The 24,223-nt window shown below is 48.5% G+C and overlaps 1 protein-coding gene across 4 annotated transcripts in view; it reads right to left on the bottom strand.

Annotated features, from left to right (window-relative positions):
• LOC106034392 (rho GTPase-activating protein 7-like) overlaps window positions 1-23,919 on the bottom strand; it is a 51,810-nt gene extending 27,891 nt beyond the window's left edge. The window contains exons 1-2 of one of the 4 annotated variants that reach the window (XM_048064832.2): window positions 23,860-23,919; window positions 21,313-21,461 (exon numbers count right to left, since the gene is read on the bottom strand). In XM_048064832.2, the coding sequence (XP_047920789.2) occupies window positions 21,313-21,461; window positions 23,860-23,912 (202 nt within the window). In that variant the 5' untranslated portion in view covers window positions 23,913-23,919. Of the gene's footprint in view, window positions 1-16,329; window positions 16,788-21,312; window positions 21,824-23,859 lie in introns of those variants that run through there. The other 3 variants (XM_048064822.2, XM_066977129.1, XM_048064829.2) reach the window with 3 other exon arrangements.
• Between the last annotated feature and the right edge of the window lie 304 nt (window positions 23,920-24,223).

The following is a 24,223-nucleotide window of genomic DNA, read 5'->3' as shown; positions in this document are numbered from 1 at the left end:
CTGGGACAGGGACAATTGGCAGCCGCAGCATAACGTGCCTGTCCAGCACCTCTCCAGCCAGCGCTTCTGCTTGCACAGCCATGTGCTGCGGAGCACCGGGGCACACTGCTTCTAGCATGGGACTCGTTTTACTCTGTGTTTCATGGATCCAACATGTCTCTTGTCAGACGTTAAGTTGTGTATATAACCCATGGTGACCTCTTCCTTCTTCTCCAAAGCACTCGTCTTATCCAGATATCTGTCGGGCGTCACAAGGCTGCTTATTTGACGCAGTGTTTTTAAATAACCCACAAATATTTAAACAACATTTCTATCAGCATTACATGTTTAGAAGACATCCAGAAATGTCAAGAGTGCCCAAGCTGGTTGGCCCAAAGTGAGCTCAGCACTGAAGCAGCTCACGGAGTGGCTGCAGCACACAACAGCTTATGCAAAGCTCTTGGCAAGCATCTTAGAGGTTCTTAGCACCACGGGCAAAACCCTGTGAGATGAGCTAAAAACTTACAGAGCAAGTGTCTGAGATGCCAAACCTTTAGTTGTGATTTGTATTTTAGGAGATAGCAAAGAACCTGAAGTCAGTACTGAAGCCACCAACACTCTCTTCTATCTTCTGGCTCTATCTTCTATAACACCTCCAGTCGATCATGAGGTGCCCACTACCAGGTGACAGGTGTAAAAGGCGTCCACTATCCAGGTGCTATTGCACATCAACTTGGGCCTGTAAGGCCTGGTTTGAAGACCTTGGAGCCTTTGGTTTTGGTTATCGAACTCCTTTGTCATTACAGACTTCCAAAACTCAAAAGAACAGTATTTCACACATTTTGGATTTGAAGAAGACGTTCAGAGAAAAAATACTGACACTAAAACACCCAGACCACTAAAAAACATTAATAAAAGCATTTCAGATCAAAAGGTCGAGGTTTGCCTCAGCTCACTTCAGATTTAAGTACTATCCAGTCCTTGCTTAAAACTGAAGTAAAGGTTGGTGCCAACCTACTTACGATGGGAGGTTTATGTTCTTATTTGTATCCAGGCATAACACAATTCCTCGTTTCTTGAGCCAAATAATTTTCCCTTAGATGGGTTGGCTGTGTAGGCTAGTATGAGACATGGCATTGGCAGGTTACAACAGTATGTGTTTTCCTGGGAGAAGGCTGGCAAGAAATAAGAAGTGGACTTCAGTTCTTCAGTTTCTTTTTTAAGCAATGGGGCAGATAAAGCTGGTTAAGTCAGAATATTAGAAAATAAACATGCCATTCCCTCTGCCAAATATATACAAGATTACTTGAGTCAAATGTCATAGGCGGGTACAGAGTAAAATTTAGAAGCTATATGGTACACCTTAGATACCTAGTCAATGTACCAAGTATACATTCTGTACATAAAAGGCTTTAGAAGGATCAAGAAAAACATCACCCTGCCAATACTAGTATGTCAGCACATGCCCTGTAAGGTGTGCCCTGCCAAAGAGCTAAAGTTTCTCGCTTTGTACAAAACCTATTCATAGAATCATAGAATATCCTGGGTTGGAAGGGACCCCCAGGGATCATTGAGTCCAACTCTTGGCTCCACGCAGGACCACCCAAAAATCAGGCTGTGTGTCTGAGAGCATTGTCCAAACACTCCTTGAACTCCGGCAGCCTCGGGGCCGTGACCACTGCCCTGGGGAGCCTGTCCCGGTGCCCGACCATCTCTGGGTGCAGAACCTTTCCCTAACCCCCAGCCTGACCCTCCCCTGTCCCAGCTCCATGCCGTTCCCTCGGGTCCTGTCGCTGTCCCCAGAGAGCAGAGCTCAGCGCCTGCCCCTCTGCTCCCCTCGTGAGGGAGCTGCAGGCCGCCATGAGGCCTCCCCTCGGCCTGCTCTGCTGTGGGCCTAACAAACCACGGGACCTCAGCTGCTCCTCATGTCTTGCCCTCCAGACCCTTCACCACCTTCATAGCCTTCCTTTGGATGCTCTCTAATAATGTTATGGCCTCCTTATGCTGGGACACCCAAAACTGCCCACAGTACTGGACTGGAGGTGAGGCTGCACCAGCACAGTGCAGAGCAGAGGGGGACAATCCCTTCCCTCAACCGTCCGGCAGCGCCGTGCCTGATGCACCCCAGGACAAGGTTGGCCCTCCTGGCTGCCGGGGCCTGCTGCTGGCTCATGTTCAACTTGCCATCGACTAGAACCCCCAGTTCCTGTCCTGTGGGGCTGCTCTCCCACCTCTCATCCTCCCAGTCTGTACACACAGGCAGGGTTGCCCCATCCCCAGGTGCAGAATTCAGCACTTGCTTTTGTAAAACTTCATATTGTTGTGAAACTAAAAATATTGATCTAATATTTTGGATAATACAAACCCTTAATATATTTCTCAGTAAATCTGTTTTGTGAAGAAGATTCCATCTCTATGTCTACTACTAGTGGTGACGTAAAAGGATTCAGGCCTTCTGATTCCAGTCAAATGCCCTTTCCAACACACACAACGTATACATGCAAAGTAGGAACACAGATTTCAGCCAAGGTCACTTGTTAGATGTGTCATTTTCTGTTGGAGTAAACCTGACAAGCATGTATTGGTAGACAAGTGCTGCAGTTCATGTGTTGCCAAAAGTTTAGTACCATTTACTTTTACCGAAAAAGCGCTGCCACATATTTCAATGACAAAAGGATTCATCTTGTCTTCCCAGTTTTAGGAATGGCTACTGCTTCCAGCTGGACCCAGGGAATGCTGTGCAACTTCTAGCTGTGGCATTCAGATAGTCCTTACCTCTGGTAACAGTGAGGGAGTGTCCAGGCTGGTAGCAGCTGATGGGTTGGTTTACATCAGTATCACTTTCTCAACTTTACTATAACTTTTTGCTGTTGTTATGAAGGGGAAGAAAGGAAATACAAAGTATTCATACACTCTTTCTTTTCTCCTCCCCAGAAACGCCCAACTTCATATTTGAGTAGTATAAACAGCAAAAAAAAAAAAAAAAAAAAAAGGGCACTGCTCCCTTGCAATATCAAGCCAGCAAAAGCAGGGACAGCATGCACATGAAATATTTTACCATTAATGGCTCCAATAGAAAGCTTTCTGGATGATCTATGAAAACCCTGCAATCAGAAATATTACAAGCTTTGCTCAGCCCTGTTTCCAATTGCAGGTTTTCTGATGAGAGGGGAGCTGCCCTCACTTGTAACATCCCATTTAGAAATCCATTTAAGTCCCTTTGATGTTATTTGAATGATCACTTCTGTAAGGTTATAAAAAATGAAGCTAAGCCATATTTGTTATTGCTGCAATGTTTAGAAAGTGTAAACACTTAAATCATCAACCAAGTGCATAGCACTCATATTCACCATACCTTTTAAAAGCATACTTAGCATACCACTGAGAAAGATTACTCTGCTGACGGAAGTCAAGCGTCTGGATTAATTTAAAGGAGTGCATTTCACAATCCATCATTCCAGAATAGGAGAACAAGGAATCGCTCGGTTAAATTAAATGGTGAGTAACTCGGGAACAAATCAAAGGAAATTTGTCTCTGCGCTGTGTCTAGTTCAGATGTGAAATTCGGGGCAGAGGCTATTAGAAGCCAAGCAGTCTGGTTGGATTTAACAAAGACCAAATGATTTTACAACCAATATTTATTTACTTGCACTCTTGCACAACATGCAAAGTAACAGGTTATGTTGCATGTGACACAAGGGGGCAGTTTCAGGCCAGCACCCTTCAAGGACTTTTTGAAGAAAGGTGTGGAAAAACCAGCCTGGGAATGGTGGCCCAGAAGCAAATCCTTCCCAAGGCAAGTGGAGAGCAAATGCAAGGGATGCTTGCTGCTCCTGCCACACTGTGTCTGAAATGGCAGCGGGACTTTCTTACAACGGGTTCCTTTTCTGGGGCGCTTTGGTGGCCATCACAGGCTGTATTTGGTCCATGTCTGTCCACTAAAGGACTCCTGATTAGACCCTGCCCAGGCCATGTCCAGCTGGTTAGGTGGGGGTGTTCTGGACTGAAGGGTTGTATCTTTTGAAAAAAGGATTTATCTGAAAATCCACCTGGAGAGACAGGCTTGCAGAACATATCATCTACTGAGAACATTTTACAGACAGTAGAAGGGCTGAAGGAACTTAATAGGAGAGTATAATAAGGGATGTGCACCTGTTTAAAATGTCTTATTGCACCAATTGGCTGCAGCTTTGCAGGTATTACCCAAAGCCTAAAGTTCTCAAAGAGTACTTTTAACTTTTTTTTTCTTTTTTTTTTCTTGTATCTTTAAATAACCTCTGCCTGTTCCATTTTCCATCAGCTCTTCTCCTTAATTTTCACTTTAAATTTTGAACTTTTTCTCCCTAGACCTATACAGCTATATTTAACCCAACCTTCTCATAGCAGAAGAAATGATAGTTTGAAAAAGAACTGCAGTGAAATGCAGGCTTCTTTATAACCGTTCACTCTTTAAATCACAATATTATCCTCATAGTGCAATACCTGACAACATTCCAGGCAAAAAATTAGCACATTTCTTTTACATTCATTTCCCTAACTAGGTCTCATTTATGCAGTGAACAGCAGGGGCCACTCCACCAGCAGTGGCTCTGTCCCCGCTCCCCCAGGGACGAGTCCTCCTGTTTTCCCAGCTGCTTTGCTCTCTTGCTTCCTCTTTCTCACTGCGCCAGCCCAAGAAGCCATAGTGAGAGCAAGCAAGAAAACAAACCATTCCCTCACACACCCTGGTGCGGAGGAAATGTCCTTCACCCCTAACACTTTCCATGTCATCCTGCAGGCAAAGAGTGGTTGTGGCCAAAGGAGCGTGCTGAGGAGCATGGACACACATTTCTACCCATTTGTGACCTTCAGGGCATAATGAGGGAGAGCAAGAGCTCAGCCAGATTGAAGTGTTAGCAAAACTGTCACAACATAAAGCTCCCTTTTTCTAGGTGGCACGTACACAGAGAGGACAGTGAAGCTCTCCTTTGCCGGTAGACCAGCGAAGGTGCAAGTGTGAGGGAATGGCCACAGATGAAGCGACTTGCTCAAAAGGAACCTGCAGGAAAGTCATGAGCACCACTCTGATGTCTCTCCCTGTAGACCGAGGTTGTGTAACTATTCACCACGGAGAAGTGTCCCTCCAGGCCAGTGAGCTTTTGAGAGGCTGTACCTCCAAGCTGGGAAGTGAGGCTGTGAGTCAGTCCTTCTCCAACCTCGCAAACACGATCAAACAGCCTCCAGCTACGACCTGAAGCTTGCCAAGGCACTGCAGTTAGCAAACACGCCAAGCTGATTTCATATTTGGGAGCAATACTATTCCTTCTTATCCGCTTCCAACTGGATGCATGTAGGCACATCCCGTAAATCTCGTGCACTAACTAGCATGCTGTAAAAAGCCCCAAAATACTGGAGGAAGGTGTTGCTCTGGAGAGCTGTGCTGAATCAAAGAGGACAAAGTGAGAGAGCAGATACGCTGCTGTTGGCCAAGGTCACAAAGCTGAAGCAAAAGCTGGGCAAAGCTGAACGCAAAACCTCCTTCCAAAACTCGCCCTTCAGGGCCATCCTGCTGCGGCGCAATCTTCTCTGAAACCAGTGTGGGATATCATTTCCATCATTAGTATGATTAATCCTTCTCTACTGCAAATGGCAGCTTCGGCTGAAATACCAACCATTTGTTTTTATACATTTGGCCAAACATCTTTTCCTTTTATAGGCTTGGCCAAAACCAGCCCAATTTTTCAGGGTGATTGGGCATTTGGCAGTAATGCACCGAAATGGCTTTCTACAGCCGTATGATAGCTGAGCGTTGCCACAGGAAGATTTATGGCAGTGAGCCCCAGGTAAGGATGCTCCATTTTCCTGCAGACTGATTAGCACTGTCTATTTCAGTGATTTAAGTGTTTTTTCAAAGAATGCATTTGAAGAGCTGAAATGGATACATATTGTCAGCTTCTGGCAGTTTAAGTGCAAACAGCTGCCTTGAAAGCTCTGTGCGGTACCACAAAGAGATGAGCCTCTGTGAAAGCGAGTCAATCAAAGGAGATAAATCTTTGTGTCAGTTCCAATTATTGAGATACTCCAGTTAACTCAGGGAATCACAGACATTAGCCTGGCTTTAAATGCCCACGTGGCTGGGACTATACCATTGCTCTTGGGAGGCAATTTCACTGTCTGACAGATCAAGAGGCTTTTCTCAGCTAGTTAATTCCAATTAAGTTTTTCCTCTCAATTTCATCCTACTATCCATTATCCTCAGTCAGCTACCCTTAGTAATTCCTCTCCTGCCATGCTGCCCGTGTTAAGAGTCCTGGAACTAGTGACATAATTACACGTACCTGGTGATGGCACCCTTGAGACCTCCTAGCACTACAGCCTCAGAGCAAAGATGGTCTCTATCTTAAAGAGCTTCTTCCAACCACTAATGCCTTTTAATCAAGCTATACACCTTAATTTAGGTGTACAAGTAACCTCCCCTCCTTGTGTTTTGCCTCTTTTTTTTCCTCTGATAAGTTTTGTTCCTTCTGACTACCCTGATTTCAGATACCAAAGAGCAGATATCTATCTGGAAGGCTGCAAGCACCAGTGTCCTGGAAGTCTTTGCAAGTACAGATAACATAATATAAAAGATGATTTTTTTTTTTCCCGCCATGAACTTCATATAAAGGGTATTCCATTAAAAAATTCCTTGCCCTTCCAAAAATTACTGGGGTAGATGGACTTTGTGGCCCATCCTAAGGCTGGTACTAGATTGTCTTCAGAAAAAAAAAAAAAAAAAAAAAAACAGTTTTGAAGGCCAGGAGTAGAACCATTCATATATTTTCAGTAGAAAACATTTTAGCAGTGAAATTAATTTAAACCAAAACATTTTCAGCCAAATTTCTGTTTTTCCTTTGGATTTGTTTTCTAATGATAGAATTACACACACCAGAGCCGAAATGGGCTCCTGAGTCCATTTACAACCTGGCTGCACAGAGCAAAGTGGATGGGACTCATCAGGGTCTTATCTATGTTCTTGGGATGCGCTGGTCACGCAGCTCCCCTCCCCTTACCCACACTGCCAGCTCTCTCACAGCCTCAGGAAGACAAACGGAATGAAAAAATGTGTAAACATATTCCTCCAGCACAGGAAGTTCAAGGGGTTTGCAAGTTTATTTCAAGAAACAAGAGGAATTTGGCCCTTTTTTCAATCCAGCAGTGAGCATCAAAGGGTGGCATACCCCTCTGAGGAAACCAACCCCTTACAGGAGGCTGGGAGGAGGAAGCACAGGGACACGGGGCTCAGGGCGCATTTGAAGGCTCCTTCAGTTGGGGCGACGAACAAGGTTGTGTTCTTTGCCTACCTGGGAGACCACTGGATTGTGTCAAGCGATTTGAACACGCACACATTAACCGTCTCTCTTAATTTGTTTTGATTTGCATCCAAAAAAAAATAATTAAGAGAGAACTTTTCAAAATCAGAGTCAGCCTTTTAGCATTTCACATAAGATGTCCAAACCTTAGAAAAAAGTCTCAGGAAAATCTCTGGAAACTGGTTTCCTCTGACTGCACATAGTGGAAAGCCTGGTGGGCTGCCCGACATTGAGCATCTAAGACAATGGTCCCTGTCCACAGCCCCGACGGGATGAACCCACGAGTGCGGAGGGAGCTGGCCGATGTCATTGTGTGGCCATTCTCAGTAACCTTTGACTGATCACAATCAAAGTCCCTTCAAGCCTCAACCATTCTGTGATTCTCTAAAGAAAAGTTAACTTGGATCAGACCCGCAGGAAGTGAGTGCAGACCTTAAACCAGTGTCTGTCCTGCTGCCAGCCTTCTGAACCAGCCAGTCCTCTTTCAATTGCATTTTAGCACCTTCATGTAGCCATGGGTAGAATTTTAAATTGGCCACTGTATGATGATATTTCATATCCAGCAAGCTCCCGCCACATCTTAGTTATTCACTGGTCTTGCTTTGAATCATGAGGACATGGCCTTGGAGAAAGCAGTTAACAAAAGGTGGAGATATCTGCACAAAGAACATCTACTTTAGCCCTTCTAACCGCATTACCACTTCAGCAGCAGAATAAACTGATTATAAAACCTGTAGGTGTTTTCTCTGGCAGGACAGAGAAACGTATCACTAAAAAAAAAAAAAAAAACAAAAAGAGAAAAATGGAAGAATTTGCAAACGATCAGTTTGTAACCAAACAGCTGCTCTTGGCCAGTATCATGGGTACAGCAGAAAGTACTCAGCCAAATTCTGCCTGGGTTGCACAAGCTAAAATCCAGAGGAACTGCTCTGAGGTCGTCTGAAGTCAAATTCGCAGAACTGGGCAGAAGTCCTGCATAGATTTACACCCATGATTAATTTTATACCGCATGCTGTCTTGCTGAGATCCCAGGGATAAAATGTGTACATGTTCAAGTCAAGGTTTAAGCTCTAACCTAGATTTACACCAGTGTAAAGGAAAGCACTACACAGCCCAGTATTTACATTATTCAGGCCAAGGAAAAAATGCAGTGGCAGCTGTGAACAGTCTAAAATTCAAAACCCTGATGGGAAGACTTTCATCCAGAGTTTTGGGTTGTTGTTGCAGCTGACTCTCTGCATATCCTTTAACTTTTTTTTCTCCTTTCAGAGATGGTTGACCTTAAATGCAAAAGGATAACATGGGTCAGGAGAAGCATTTATTATGGATGAGCTATTTTTCTTTCATGTTAGCAAAATCCTTTTGTAAAAACTGGCAGGAGTCCTTGTTACAGCTAAATTTCAGACCCAGGGGTGATCTGGAATTTAACATTATTTATGTCTCTGTATTAAAAAAAAAAAAAAAAAGCAATGAGAAGGAAGCAAATTAAAAGAAAATAATCAGAACACAGCTGAGGTCTGATGGCTTTTCGTTTTGGAACCACTTGATTCTATTTCCACCCTTGCCTTCACTGAAGTCAGATCACTATGTCAGTGGTTTAAAGGCTTGCTATGTAGAAGTTAGAGTATCTGTGGAAATTGCACGGCTATGTTTTTCACTGGCAAGGAGCACAAAAGGCTTCACCAATTCAGAGAACTAACTGGCATGGCAGAGCTCCTGATTGCAGGTGTGCAGACTCCGTCTGCTCACAGCGCTGATGTGTTAACAGGAGCGCACAGATTTTGCAGTTTAAATCCCTTGCAACACGGGTACAGAGAGGGGGCCTCTGTATCCTGCACATGTACAGAGAGGAGCTCTGGGTGGGGATAAAACCCTGCCGCTGCCGTCACGGAGGCCACGCGCCAGCCTCTTGTCCCCCGGCCCCCAGCTTTTAATTGGGTCGCAGGGACAAGCAGCCAGATGCTGCAATCCTTGTCCACTCTCAGCAATTCACCCCCTGACTCCAGGGAGCTCTTGGTACCATAAAAGTAACTGCTGTGCATGGACGAGAGCTAAAGTTCAGCCCTCGACTGCCAATGCTGGCCAGACTTGCATCGTTCCAGAGAAGATCGTTTCTCAAGGGCGGGGTTGCAAAGAACATTTTTAGGAAAGGGTTATTTGTGTTTGCTTGTTCCCGGAATGGTCTGAGGGTCAAAGCCGGACTGACTGCTTTTCCAAGCTGTGCTCACTACCAAACAACACACAGAGAAACCTAAGCAGCAAGTCTGTAAAATATTCAGAAAACAGGTTTGCTTCTTGCCCGTGTTATTTCACAGTAATCTTCTAATAAAGCTGAACACGATTGTTCATTACACAGACATGCCCAAGAGAAAACTCTCTCAAAAATCTTGTCACAACCAGGGGCCAACCCTAGTGATGTAACAAGCTCTGCCCACACTTCTCCCTTGGCCACTCATTCTTCAGGAGATCTCTCTTCAAAAGGATACAGCTCCCTGATGAAGTGTCTCGTCTCTGCCCTGCACGGAACATGGAGGGGACTACGGGAAAGCAAGCAGCACCACACAGCCCCTCCAAAACCGCGCCCTGGGAGCTCAGGAGAAGCTGCTATTGTGAAGCTTAGGGTAGAGATGAACTATCTAAGTTTTGAAGAAGAACACATTTAAATGCACAATGGTTTTCACTTTGAGGCATTCTCCCTCTCCAGCATTAGCATACATTCAGTATGTGCATACTTAATGCTCTGCAAGCTTCATAGCAAGCAGGTTGGCTCGGCGGCACAGGGAACTTGCCTTAGCAATTCAGGTGGCTGGGTAATGTCAGACCCTGCAGGTACGGCTAGGGTGACATTTTCAGAAGTATCTACATTTCTTAGGCTCTCTAAGCTCCATTGAATCTTGCTTGAGGTGAATTTGAATGGAATTTAGGCTCCCAAATCTCTTTTGTGTTTTAGAAAAAAGTAGCTTCTGTCTTCAAATTCAGCAATAAATAATAGCAAGCAGACCATGCTCGGAAAGTTTGTGAAGTTGGGGATAGAGGAGTCGTTTGGATGGCATGAACATGAGCATAAATTTGCTGAAAGGGAGAAAGACCCAAGAGCAGGGCTGACGTTAGGTATGAACAGCTAATTTCATCACATAACTAATGTGGCGCTGGAAAGTCTGCTACTAACTTACACTCCATAAAACTTATGATTTTAGTGTCATAGTTTTCACTGCCCACCAGTGGAAATACTAAAAGTTCAAGGCTTGAAGGACACATCTGAACTTTGGTGCCGTGTTTGTAGGACCTGAGATGAAAGAAGCCCAGCGCCTTGGCTCAGATGTCCAGGCTGGCACAAGACTGCTGATCCCTGCTGGTCAGCACGTCCTTGTGTGCAGCACCGACAACAAGCCCCGTGAGCTGCTGGCCCAGCAGCGTGCTTACCAGCCCTACCTGACATCTTGCCCCTCCTTTCAGCTGTCACAACTGTAGCGATGGCATTGCAATATTCCCTGTTTCCTAATCTGAATGGTTCCCTCAGTCGTTTTTCCACTAAAATGCTCAAGCATTTTTGGAAAACATCTAAACAGGAAGAGAGCTGACCTCTCCTCCCTGAACATCACGAACTCGCTTCTCCTGGCACCGGGACATCACTCGTGTGCCAACTCCTGCAGTGACTTCAGGACAACCCAAGGGGTGGATCCCATACCTTGCGATTGCCTTGTGTGCTCTGAAGATTATGCCTAAGTTGTGTTGAACTGTTCAGCAGCCCATTAAAGATGTTTTAGGATTTCAAAGTCCTTCCAGTTCCTTGCCAGCACGCCCCCATTATTCCCGCTTACAGCAGTGCCTGCACAGGGATCCCCGGTCTGGTCACCAGGTGGTGGAGGAACCACCCCACAGCCACGGAGCCGAATGGAAGAATTCCTCATCGAGGACGAGGAACCACTGCTCCACTGAGACCATAGACTCCCAGATACTTATTTCTAGTAGCTGTCAGGCGGCTCCTCTCCTGGGCACTTTCACAAGGCACAAAGCTGGTTTTTAGGGTTTTTTTTCCTCTTGGAGACCTTCTGGCTCTGGGGCATCATCACAGCCTCCTCGTCCGGCAAGGAACAGCCCCTAGAACAGAGCCATCACATTCCCCACCATCCAACTGCTTACTGTAAAGGCCCCAGAGAGGAATTTCTCTTTCCTCAGGTGGATGAGCTCCGCCCACCAGGAGCCTGACCCATGCTAGAAGTCCCTTGCCATTGGAAAGGACGGACACAGCAGGTGCAGAAGCCCTGTGAGCTTTGCATGCACCAAACCCAGCCCAGCCAGGCCAGAGGGCGCTGCAAGAGCATGCGAGGTGCCAGGAGGGATTTGCTTGGTGAGTTTTCCTTGCCAGGCTCAGGATTCAGCACTTCCGCTGGTGTAAATCAAATGCTGACACGTCTGTGGTTGCCAGAACAGTGCAAGAATGAAAAAATACACGCACAAAAGGAAAGGCAGGGATCTGCATGTTTCTGCACTCACATATTCCCCCTGCAGAGCACCCAGAGTTGTTATCTGTGCTTTCCTTAAGAAGCCCTAATGTGCCTGGAAATTATGTTTAATATATATGCCAGTATATATGCTAGTATATATTAAACATGCCAGTGTGAGGGCCTTGCAGCAGTTTTGTCATGCTGCAGAATTAATCTGAGATAGGTAATAACTGCAGAAAATTAGATTTATGCTAATTGCAAGTTGGTGGTTCTTTTTTTTTTTTTTTCCCCAAAGATTTCTAAGTCCCAGCACCATCCCAAAGAATCAAATCCGTTAGGAAATACCACCCTCCCATGCCACCACTTTCACCTCCATGCGGGAGAAGACCTCATTCCAAGCTGTTTCTCCTGGTGTTTATATGCAGTTCACCTTGCCTTCTCTCTCTGCATGCTTCCTGAGCACCCACCTTCCCAGCCCCACCGAACAGAGAAGCTATGCCTCTCTGAAACCCAGAGAGGACACGCCGTTTCCCCAGAGCTGAAACCCGGCAATCCGAGACACAGCAAAATGCTAACGTGTTACTGCTCAGAAAGACTCATGGTGAAAATTAATAGAAGGGCATGGTTTGCAGCTGTCCCCCATCCATCGTGTCTGTTGCAGAGGGGTGAGGCCCTCAGTACGCTTGCAGCACGGTGTCTGACATGCCCGTCACAAGCTGTCATTTAAATTTCTCCAAGTTCTTTGTTTAATGTCCGATCAGGTTGGAAACAGTTCAAGGCAAATCCCTGCAATTTCTCCTTCCAGCTGCGTCAAACAACTCTCTTAGCCTCAGTAATTAGTAGCTTAATCAGCTAAAGCACCGAACATATAGAGCCCTCAACTATGTTGCTCTGATGAGGGACACTGGGTCCACAGCATCAGCAGGGCTGCAAGTGCAAGAACAAATCTGCTGTGGATTGAAGGACATTTGAAATTCAAAATGAGCTTTCTTTCTGGGTAGCTTCAGAAATGTACAGGCTTGTTAGGAATCTTTCTTTGTATTAAATCATGGATCCTTTTGAAAAAAACCTTACACCCTATCACAGCATCTTTGTCATGAAGCAATGCACATGCTTACAGAGCAGGCAGAAACAGCACGGGAGGAGCCTTGTTGGCTGGACATGGGGAGAAAGAAGCAGCACTGGGGTGGGGTAGGTGGCAGCTCCCATCCTCTCACATGCAGTGCGTGGTCCTGCCTCCTGCACAACGCGCTCACCTCTGCCAGATGTCCCCACATGCAAGGAAGGAATTGGGTCCTGTCCCAGAGCTGCCTTCCAGGCTGAACAGCAGTGTTCAGAGGGGACGTCCCTGCTCAGGCTGGGCTGGTCCTGGAATCAAGATGAGCAATGCTACGCACTACGAGACAGGAGAAATGAATACCAGCCCAGGTAACACCAGAATGTACTATTTGTTCAGTTTGAGATTGTCAAAAATATTTCATTTCTGATGGAGAATGACTCCTGTATTTACTTCCACAGGTGCACTTCACTGAAAAACTGCATGATTATTGGTGGTGGGGTGGCCTTGGGTCTGCATGTAAATCGCTTCCACCAGGGAGTTTTAAGCACTGTAATTCACTTATTTATTCATCAAACACACCTCACTGCACTTTGCTTCTAGTCTTTTAACAATATACCCACTTTTAATAAAACTTTAAGAGGTTTTCCATACAACTTGCATACCCCAGCACCAGCCAGCCTGGCCCTGACCACTTGTATATTCTACCGTTGTTCAGTACAATGTTCAACCAAAAAGCATGCAGAATTAACATTCCCTGTGCTGTCAAACTGATTAGAGATTCAGCTCAGACGAGAGAGGAAGTGCACGGTCAGGGTAGGTTCCCGTGCACCTATAAATAGCTGCTTGACATGGCTAACACAGAGTCCAGCACCAGACATCTGCCCGGGCTCTGCCCCCCTTTTGCCTCTTGCCTGTACAAGTGGGACTGACAATGAAATGCGTCCTTTTTGACAAGGAGCTTTTGAAAAACACATAGGGTGCTCTGCTAAGTTACCTGAAGCTTACGGAGGTTGCCATTTACTGCAGCAGAAGGAGGGCAGCTGGAAGCCTGCCAGTAGCTGGGTCCCATGGGGCTGGCAGCAAGGGGACTTCTGTTCACCTGGTGGCATCACTGACTTTGCCAAATGACATGTGTAATCTCAGAACGTTTGCAAAATGCTCAAAAAAAAAACTAGGAGCCATAAAGCTCCTCTTTGTTCACTTCACTCCAACAGAACAACTTTAGGAACAGCTTTGCTGCCTGCTCTGGGTGAGGGTCCCCGGCGCTAGTGACACTTCTGGTCCCCTGCTGCAAACCCAAGCAGGCTGTGACACCTAGTGGCAAGGACCCTGACAGCCCAGAGGAGGCTGTACGTGACAGGTGCTTGGCACCATCCCTGGACAATCAGCCACAGCTCACATTACGGACTCTTCAGACTCCTCTTTACGCATAATTTCATATTTATGTGTAAAGTTGAACACGCTGTCTATTTCTATTCAGGCTGACAGGAGCTGGTGATGGGATGGTATATCCACCACGACAGACAGCTCTCATGTGCTTTGCAGTAGGTGGGGAATGTCCTGTCCCAGGTAACCATCGAGGGAACCACACTGCCGGTGTCACCTCCAGAGCCACATCTGTGCAGTGGCACGAGAGTGAGGTGGGCTTGAGACAAGGTTGGCCATTCGCTGTCTGACATGGCTTACAGCCTGTGTCCCCCTACCAGCCATCGCTGCTGGTGTGTGACCAGCTCAGGTGTCCCTGTCAGTGCTGCCCAAAACCCCGCCTGCTGCCAGTGAGGTGGAGCAGTGACTGTGGCACCACAGGGCATTTCACGTTCACCTCTACCCCCTGCCCATCTTTTACAAGGGTTTACTTCACGTGTCAGCTTTTTTTTTTTCCACACTATTCAATTTCATGCACCACCATCAGTGGCCTATTCAATATTAGCTTGAATAATGATACAGAAATTAAACCAATAGGCTTTGCCTAACAAATGGAAAGGCCCCATCATACAAGGCTAGGCTGCATAAGTCAAGGATATCATCTGGTAACCGTGCTGCTCACTGACGGAGGAGAGAAGCAATTACTAAATACAATGTGTAAAACTGAGAAAAGAAGGTTAGGTTTCAGAGGGTCCTGGCTGTTGTTGGGGAGGATCCATGAAGGAAAGCTGGTGGCTGTCATGCAGCACACGAGCAGCAGCCCCTTTGTGGAGCTCCCTGCCACCCGACCGCAGCCCCTCTACCCAGTGGGGCCTGTCCCTGCCGACAGGCGAGGCCAGCAGCCGCGAGCAGCATGGTGCTGAGGCTTCCCTGGCACCCAGGCAGCTAAAATCAGGCCTGCTTAGGGTGCTTCGGGTCACTGGACTGTGCCAAGATGCTCAAGTCATCCCAACTCCAGCAGCCATGAGACATCAGGCACCACAGGAAGAACCTTACTAAGGTGTCAGTAGGACCTGTCTTTCGTCTTCCACCTGTCAGAAAACTTTGTTTTAATGCCTGAAACAGCTGCTTATTCAACACAATTTACCTGTGGGGGAGCCACAATCCCCTGCCCACACAAACCGGGCCTTCCTGCCCCACGCTGCTCTGCCCCGCGTTCATTGTGTCAGCGCTCAAGTGCAAAGCGTTCTTGTAGTGAATTCCTCTCAGTGCAGTCTAGGAACACTGCCCGTTCTTGTCATGATTTATAGCTTATGCCATCAGTTGACTCCTTTCTGAAAGATAAGTGGTTTTCCCCCTAACAACATGCACGTTTTCCACTGCCTGGAGGACCCGTGTGGAGCGAGATGCTCCGTCCTGGAGCCGATCGGGTTCCTCTCATGCTCGGCGCGCTGCCAGGGCGACGCCAGACAACGAGAAATAAATCGACTCGAAACTTGGCCGGAGAGCGCCTTCAAACAGAGGGCTGAAAACCCATCTTGATTTATTTTACAGAGGGGCGAAGGGCGAGAAACGCGATTCCACTCCCCGCGGTGGCCCAGCCGAAAGGGCCCCCTCGAGGCGGCGGGCAGGGGCGGCGGGGAGCAGCCTCGGCTGCCGGGGCACCCAGCTCCTGCCGGGGGCACCCAGCTCCTGCCGGGGCACCCAGCTCCTGCCGGAGGCACCCAGCGTCGGGCTCCCCGGGCCTGGGCCGCTTGCCGAGGTCGCCCCGAGCCGCCCCAGCCCCGGGCCCGGCCTTGTGGGCGCCGCGCAGGCGGCTGCTGCCCCCCAGAGGCGAAACCGGCCCGGCTCGGGCAGGTCGGGCTGAGGCGCGGCGTGAGGGGCCCTGGCCCTGGCTTGGGAACGCTCAGGGTTTCACAGTTTCCGATAACTGCATTTTATTTTCGAAATTCCGAATAAAATCTGTCAGTGGAAAAATTTCCCACTTTTTGTCTAACCCTGCAGGAACACAAGAGCTGCAACCAAGAGGGAGCAGCTGGACCCACAGCTTTGTCACTCCAGCCCCCAAGCAGCTCTCGCCCTATTTTCTGGTTAATAACACTGGAGGTGCAGAACAAGCAAGGGAAGAAAAGAAATCTTTTCCTACCTTCCATGGGGAGAGCGAACCGAGCCGTGTCACTGCCCTGCACAGAAGTTATTCCCGTGTCCCTGCAAGCCAGCAAACCCTGCCTGGGGCGACCGGGCTCCAAGCCTGCCTGCTTGGCTTTAAGCAGGATCGTGGAGATCCCACCCAGGACGGGGTGGAGAAACCTCGCTGGGAAGAGGGCGAGCGCAGTGCACTCACAGCCTCTTCCAGTCCCTCTTCACATCTCAGCAGCCTTCGCTGTGCCGTTTCCTTTCCTTTTTCCTCAGCATTCACCCGCGGTTCCTTTGACTGCCATCCCGCAGCAGGCTCAGCAAACACGCTTGCAATGGGGATTGAAAGTGACAGTGCCAAACGTGTGGGTGGTGCGGGCCCTGGCAAGAAATACTGTCAGGAAATAAGTACAGGAAACGTATAGTTTAAATCAGATGCAGGATGGAGAGTCATGAAACGCAAAGAGGTACTTGAAGCACTACAGTTATGACAGTGAGAAATCCTCAATTAACTGGAGAACTGCCCAACTGAATGAGCTCAGTGCAAAGCGCATTGCTGAGTGCTATTAATGTAGGCATGACCCCGGATACTCAGCTGTATTTTTACCATAGGCAATGGGAAAAATATGCTAAATGTAGTGCTCTTACGCTGAAACTGTTTCAAACAGCAAAAATATATTTTCTTTTAGACAACCTCCACACCAAATTTATTCTGGATAGAGAGCAGGCAGCTGATCATGGTTTGAATTTATTTTGCAATAAAACATCTAGCTGCCTGGTGTATTTGAGCAGGCACTGTTGCACGCTTGCAGAGAGGGCTTGTGGCGAGGCTGGCTGCAGAGACATGGACACAAAGTGGTCAGAGTGCAGGGCTGGGTCCCACAGCAGCCCACCTGGAGTGCTGGCTGGTTTGGGCTTCATTAGATTTTTTTGGGGGGAGAGACCAGAGGATGCTAGGAGGACATTTGGGCTTTAATGAGATTATTGCCTTCCATGTGCATTTACTCACAATTTTGGACCTATTCCCTCTTCCTTTGAGATTTTCTATGTTAAGCCATAGACCAGGCATGATTTTCATTAAAAATCAATTTAAAGAAACATAATATCAAAGTATGATAACTCAGCCATTTTTTGAACTATGAGAGAAAGATAAGAGTCAAAATGAAGCTGACTCCCTGCCTCGATGTCCTCCCTCAGACTGTTTAAGCCTCCAGCTCTCATGCTCTGTGGTGCTCAGATTTTTGTCTCACCTTCCAGGGCACTTAGCACCCAGAAAAACCCAGCCCAGCTGCCCAGCATCTCCTACAGCCCTTCAGAGGGTATTGCCTGCAGGACCCCAGTTAACAATGACTTCAGCTTCTAACATTCCTATGCTGGGCAATATCACTCTTCTAAAAGCAGGAAAAAGCTGCCAACAGCTGGGGCTGCTGCTAGTTCTGGGTCCGCCCTGGGCTCAACACTCAGCTCCCCTCTCCTCACATTTCTGCTAGCTCAGAAGTACCCAAAGAGTTGTTTTAAAACCCAAATCCTCAGCTTTTTCTCGTGGTGTCAGGGTAGGCTGGGAGGCATGGGCACAGTGCACGCTGCTAGGCCGTGCCCACACTCAACGTCCTGAGCTGTGCCCCCAAATGCTGGCCCGGTTGGCCAGAACACAGCATGAGCTAGCATCTGGCTGGGCCGAAGCCCTGGGACTCTTCCCACCCGTCCCCACAGAGCCCAGGGGGGGACCGTCCCCATGCACCCTGCCTGCGCCTCGTCCCCAGAGGCTGCCTGACCCCGGGCTCCTTCCCAGCCTCTCTGAGCTCTGGGCCCTCACAGGAACAGCAGTGGGATATTTTTAGCCTGTTTACAGAGACAGAGCAGTAAATTTTGGTGCAGCTCGCGGCCAGCAGTGCTAGCATGAGTGGCCACAGCCAGGGGAGAAGCCGCCAGTGCCTGGGCAGCAATGTCACAACAGTGTGCCTGGGGAGGTGCTGGCGCTGGGGGAGGAAGGGGAATCAAGATGGCACCAGAGCTGGGAGAGGACATCAGGTAGGTGCCTCCTGGCCTGCATTGGTACCAACATACCAAAGCTCATATAGGAACACTAGTCAATGCTATCTGCTTTTCTCACTACACTTAGGGTTTGGTGACTAAAAAGTTCCAGACAGCAGGTTCTGGTGTGGACAACGTTATAGTTTCTTCCCCAAATGCCGCTTCAGCCCCATGACACCTGCTCTGTTGCATGGCAGAGCAGTAGCTGGTGTTCAGCACACTTCCCTGCTGCCTGCAGCCTCCCAGCCTGACCCTGTCTTTCTCCCTAAAGCTAATGAAGGTGTCTTCAGGCTTTCCAGCCATGTACACACCAGACCTGCTCCAGTCTGCAGCCAGGCCCCCTCAGGCCATGGCTTGCTCTTCTTCACGGTGCCCAGGGTAAGAGGAGAAGCAGCTGTACTGGAGTCCTTACGTGTGGTGCAGAGTAATAAGTACTATCTGTGCCTCTGCCCCTTATATTTAGCAAAAATATGTCCATGCTGTCTTCTTACAGCCCAGCACAACTTGGGTGCAACTCAGTTCTGGAAGGTCACCCAGGTCAGGAGCCAACACAAGATGGATGGTTCCTCCCAAAGCAGACCCGGCACAGAGCTGAGCACTCAGATACAAGCCCAGCAGGGGCCGATATGTACAGGCAGGGGGAATGTGTCTCAGAAGGGGCTTTGAGGCAAAAGAAATCCAGCTCAAACCATGAGCTGTACCCCTCCAGCTCAGAACAAGACTCATGTTAGTTCCACAAGCCATGGTTCAGGCCCAAACCCCCTGGGTGAAACCAAGACCATCTGCTGGTGGCAGATGAGCAGTTCCTGCCGGCCGTCTCCCAGCAGAGGCAACTCGAGGGCAACGTCACAAGTGGGACTCGTGGCAGCAGCCGTGCTCTGAGGGATGGAGGAACTCAGAGGGGCTGGGACTCAGAAAGGACAGAGACAGCTTTGGCAGCCAAGAAGCCCTCACTGCAAATGCCCCGTGTTGTGTCACACGAGAAGGGAAACATGAAGCTGGGGATCAGTCACGAGCTGTCACAGACCAAGGAAATGGCTGTGAGTGATCACCAGCTGCCCAGCTGCACTGGCACATCCCCACAGGCCAGGTCTCACCCTGCCACCCCCCTGTCGCACCATGCTGAGGAGGCCCCAGCAAGCTGCTGCCCCCGGGAATGGCTGGGGATGCCCAGGGCTCTGCTTGCCCCATCACTTGTGCCTGTCAAGGTCAAGTTCTCAGTTCCAGCCAAAGAAAACATTATGTTTTTTTAGGGTCACCTGTTTCCATATGATTTTACGAGGCGGTGCATCAGAAGGCTTCCTGCAAAGCAATCCCTGGCACCCATCCCGCCTGCCCATTCCTGCTAGGATGTGCCCTCTTCCCAGCAGCTGATGGAGCATGGCTGCACGTACCCGGGCCGAGCCGCCGCCCACAGCGCTGCTCCTGCTGTGCACGCAGCTAACACCTGCCCTGTGAGGCACACAGCCAGCCCTAGCGGGCATCACAGGGTGCAAAGTCCATGCACGTTGGAATCACAAAGGTTAGGCCTTGATCTAGCTCTTCGTGGTGCGATCAGAGCAGCTGCGGGTTTTGTGCAAGCAGACAGAATGGTGGCTAAGTGCAGACCTACAGTTGAAAGATGACCTTTCTCAAAAAGGGGTTGGCTTGCCCCAAGCTTTGGTTTAGCCTCTTGGTTGTAATAAATCCACTAATACTCCTTAGGGAACATCAGCAGAACGAGCCTGGTCACAGCTTTGCTCTGCCTTCACGCCCATCCTTGGGCCCTCCTGCATCCTGCAGTTGTCCTTTGTTAACCTGGTATTGCTCTTACAGCTACAAATTGCCACTAAAAGCTGCAGAGTTCAACTTAAAGATAACCTAAGCATTGCCTTCCAACGCTGGGCTGCCTGCAATAACGGCTTGCAGGACACAACAGTACTCCTCACACCCAGAGATGCTCTAGAAAGGTTTTGCTCCATTGTATCTGGGTTTCTCCAGAACTTCTGAACTGACTTCGCTCTGAAACTCTGCCACATCTGAAAGCAAAATTCTGCAAGAAGCTTCATGCATTCACCCACCACATGTTCTTCATTGCTCCCAAGAGCATATGTATTTTTGCCACAATTACCGGGTTTAAAGTCCCCAGAGCAACATGGGCTTCCAGCAACACAGCTGTTCCCTACAGAGGTTTTGTTTAGCATGCACTGACTTCGTCCTGCCCCACAACTCTCACACTTCCCTCCCCAAGCAACGGGCTAGCAGAGTGTTTGTCTGCACGCTGACGACTAATTTCTCAGAATGTGAATTACTGCTCTGTTCTCCTGAGCTTTTTACGTATCATTATCCAAAAGTTGCTATCTCAGAGAATATTCCTTCCTTTACTCAGGCTTCCTTCTAGGCTTCTCTTTGCAACTGTTCATGGTCATACGGCTTCAATAATTACTCGTGCACCTTGAGAAGAGGCTGCAGGGCACTGCGAAGCTTCTCTTGTTGCACACATGCCCGACATACGGACATGCCAAGTGTCACGTATGGGGCTGGGACTGCTCCAAATGAGTGTCACTGCACAGATCACTGCCAAGCAGTTACACTCGCGATATAACAGTCTGAATTTGCTGTAGGGTACGGACACCTTTATATTTTAAAAGTCTACAAAACTTCAGCCAAAGCACTAACTTAAATACTGAAAGCTAGAAATCAAATTCTAGATAGACGTGAACATTTGCAGCTCTGTGTACAAACCATCAGTCCAAAACTCCTCCTTGTTCCCACGCAAAAAAATGACAGGCAAAGGCAAACACTCTGATGCAACACACCAGCACAACACTCAAGGTAGCAGCATTTAAGAGGAGCACCCTTGCCAAAAAAGCAGACCTATTCCCATTCCTACAGAAAAGGAAATTCCTATGATTCTATGAAGACCACAGCCCAGATGCTTCGTTCCACCAGCACAGGATTCAAACCCCTTCGGACTGACCTGCGAGGCGTTTTTCTCTGGTGCTCCTCCAGAAGACGTCCCACGCTCTGCTGGTGGAGTCCCTGGCGTGGTCGCTGAGGGCCCGCCGCAGGCGGTGCCTCCCCGGCTCCGCCATGCCCGGGGGGCTCCAACCTGCACAGATCAGCAGACTGGAGAAGAAATTGCAGCGGGTTAGGACTGAAGCCCAGCCGTTCTCCTGGCTTTTGCCTCTTCAGCTGGCCTGGAAACGTTTCCATGCAGGAGAAGCCTGCAGTTAACGTGATGAACGTCCCTCCTGTGGGGAGGGGGACAAGCACCCCCTGCCACCCCGGGCTGGCTGCACTGGGGGGCTGTGGCACCCACCCCGGAGCACTTCATGGCTCCGCAGCTCCACCCCCGTGCCTTATAAACAGCCAGTTCCCTGCCACGCAGGGCAGTAAACACAGAGTGAGGCTACGCAGCATCTCCTGGAGCAGGGACAGGATTTCAGACAAGGCTGTAACTCTGCATTCCCCAATGAGTGGGTAACAGCTTCCTCACCACCGTGTCCTCTCGGAGCTCTGCGTGCTCGGGCGCGTGCCTGCCATCTCCTTAACTAGCATGCAGTTGCTTATTTTATTTGGGATGTCTTTTTTTTTTTTTTTCGTAATTATTTTCACGGAGCAGCCTGGTCTAGAAGTGGAGTTGGATGCTTCTCCTGTGGCATGGGATTAACCTGAAGGAAGTTTTTTTGTAGAGCTTGTTCAAAGAAAGAGGTCTCCAGGCTGTCCTGCGTTACCCACTCACTGATGCACTTGCTGCCTCTATAAAGGGGGAGATTGGTTAATGCTGGGGCATTGCAGCCTTATTTTGTTTACACAAGCACAGGCTGGATCCGAAGCAGCAAGACATGGGAAACCCATCTTCCCAGAAACCACAGCTCCCTGCCAGCTCCCCCCTGCAGGGTGCCCTGCTCTCTGCCTTCAGGACTAACTCCAGACCAGGGCTGACACTGCCGGGCACCAACACGGGGCTGGGAAGCAGTGGGGGGGGGGGGGGGGGGGGGGGGGGGGGGGCATGAAAACCTCTGTCACCTGCTCTGTCAGGTATGTGCCTTGCAATGGTGCTCACAGAAATATTCCCACACAAGCAGGGGCCTATTTAGGTTTGCTCCCCATCTGGGCAGGGAGACTGAAGCAGCTTTGTAACAGACGCAAACACCTGGCGCATAGCTCAGTACCAACGGAGCTCCTTGGCAAAATCCAACCTGAACAAGAAAATAAATTAATGGGGAAAGAACACAACTTGCCTACAAGCGATTGCTGGTGTTACACGTGTGCTTTACACCTCCCCATTTCTCTGTCTGACAGCAGGTTTGGGTCTGGCGTCCTAGAGGAATAAGCTGCGATGGTATTTGTTGGTGAGACAACTGATTGAGATAACGTAATTAACGTCCCTCAGCAGATGGGAACCTGAGGACTGGAGACACAGCTGATGACGGGCACAGCCACCACTTGGAAGCTGTGAACCGGGGCTGTTCCTGCTGCCTTGCAGCCCTGCACTTTGCAGCTTCCATCTCCTGCACAAAGCCGGGGCCACGCCGTGACGGCCTCTTCCCCGGAGCACTGCTTCCCTGGATAATGAACCACGTGAAAGCACAGAGCAGCAACACTTCCTGGCTGGGAGGCACAAGCACCTGCCTGGCAAATCTTCCCAGGTGTTTTCCTGCCTTGATTCTTACAAACTGAACCCTTGGATTAACGCTTCCACCTCGCTCTGGGAGTGACCTCAAGCTCACATCGACCGGTTCCTGCAGCCTGCAAAAGCAGCAGTTTGCACAAGGAATCCTGCAGCAGTTATAACCACACAAACTAAACACTCATTGCCAGCGTGCTCCCAGATACTGCTCAGCAGGAAGAATTGTTAGTTGCTTTGTGTCCTGTCCAGAAGTAAATTGGGCCTATCAAGGGGGATGCTGTACTTTTCTTTCCCTAACGAAATTTGGATAGGGCTCAGAGAATAGGAGACCACAGAGGCTAAGGGAGAGGAAGTTTGGGGCTGGGGCAGAGAGGAAACACAGATGGAAGTCACCTATAAGAAAGTGGCTCCACAAAAACAATTGGGTGTTGCAGTCACCTGCAATTTCATGGTGATGTAAAGAAAACGTGTTCAATAAAATGAAAAAATGAAGAATGAACAGTGAGGCTATTCACATAAAGGAACTAAAGCGCTTCCTGTTATCTCAGATGTGACCCTAGGCTAAAACAGAACGCATGCTAAAAATAAAGCTACAGCCAGGAAAAAGCAAAGTTGTTCCACTTTCCTAGAAGCTGCTCACATTCACATCTCTGTCTTGGGACTGCTGCAAGGGCTGAAACTTTTCTGGAAGCACCGGACCATCTCGAGATGAAGCAAACATCCTTTGTCAGCAGACGCAGTTAGGAAATTTTGGCCTTTTTACATTTTCCAGAATGTTAAAATATCAGATTTGAACAACAGAAAGCCAAGAACTAGTCATTACAGCCACTGCAAAAATAATCTGAACATGGCCGTGGTACTAAAGGCCAACACACAGCTATTCTCACGTACCATTTAGCATTTCCCTCGTGGAGAGCTTGAGCATTTGTGCATCTGGATTTCATCTGTGTCCAAGCGAGACTGTGGGTGGGTGATTTTTTAAGCTTGAGCTGGCTGCAGCTGGTAATGATGTATTGTGATACTGCTGGTTCGCATTATCTCTCAAATATTTTCAGGGGTGTGTGAGCATGTGCATACTGTTAAAAAAGATAATTAATGACGTAACGGTGAAGGTTAAACTCGAGTGATTTTTTTTTTTCCCAAAGAGACAGCTTTATTAGCCAGCACTGAAGAGTATTTATTCACTGTCGAATAAAAAATACACAGGTTGAAGATAAGCAGCTTATCGTTCAGCCAGCAGCCTCTTGCAGCACTC

This window comes from Anser cygnoides, chromosome 14, assembly GCF_040182565.1.
Source record: "Anser cygnoides isolate HZ-2024a breed goose chromosome 14, Taihu_goose_T2T_genome, whole genome shotgun sequence".
In the NCBI taxonomy this organism is placed as follows: domain Eukaryota; kingdom Metazoa; phylum Chordata; class Aves; order Anseriformes; family Anatidae; genus Anser; species Anser cygnoides.
This window is presented reverse-complemented; position numbering and strand designations above follow the sequence as displayed.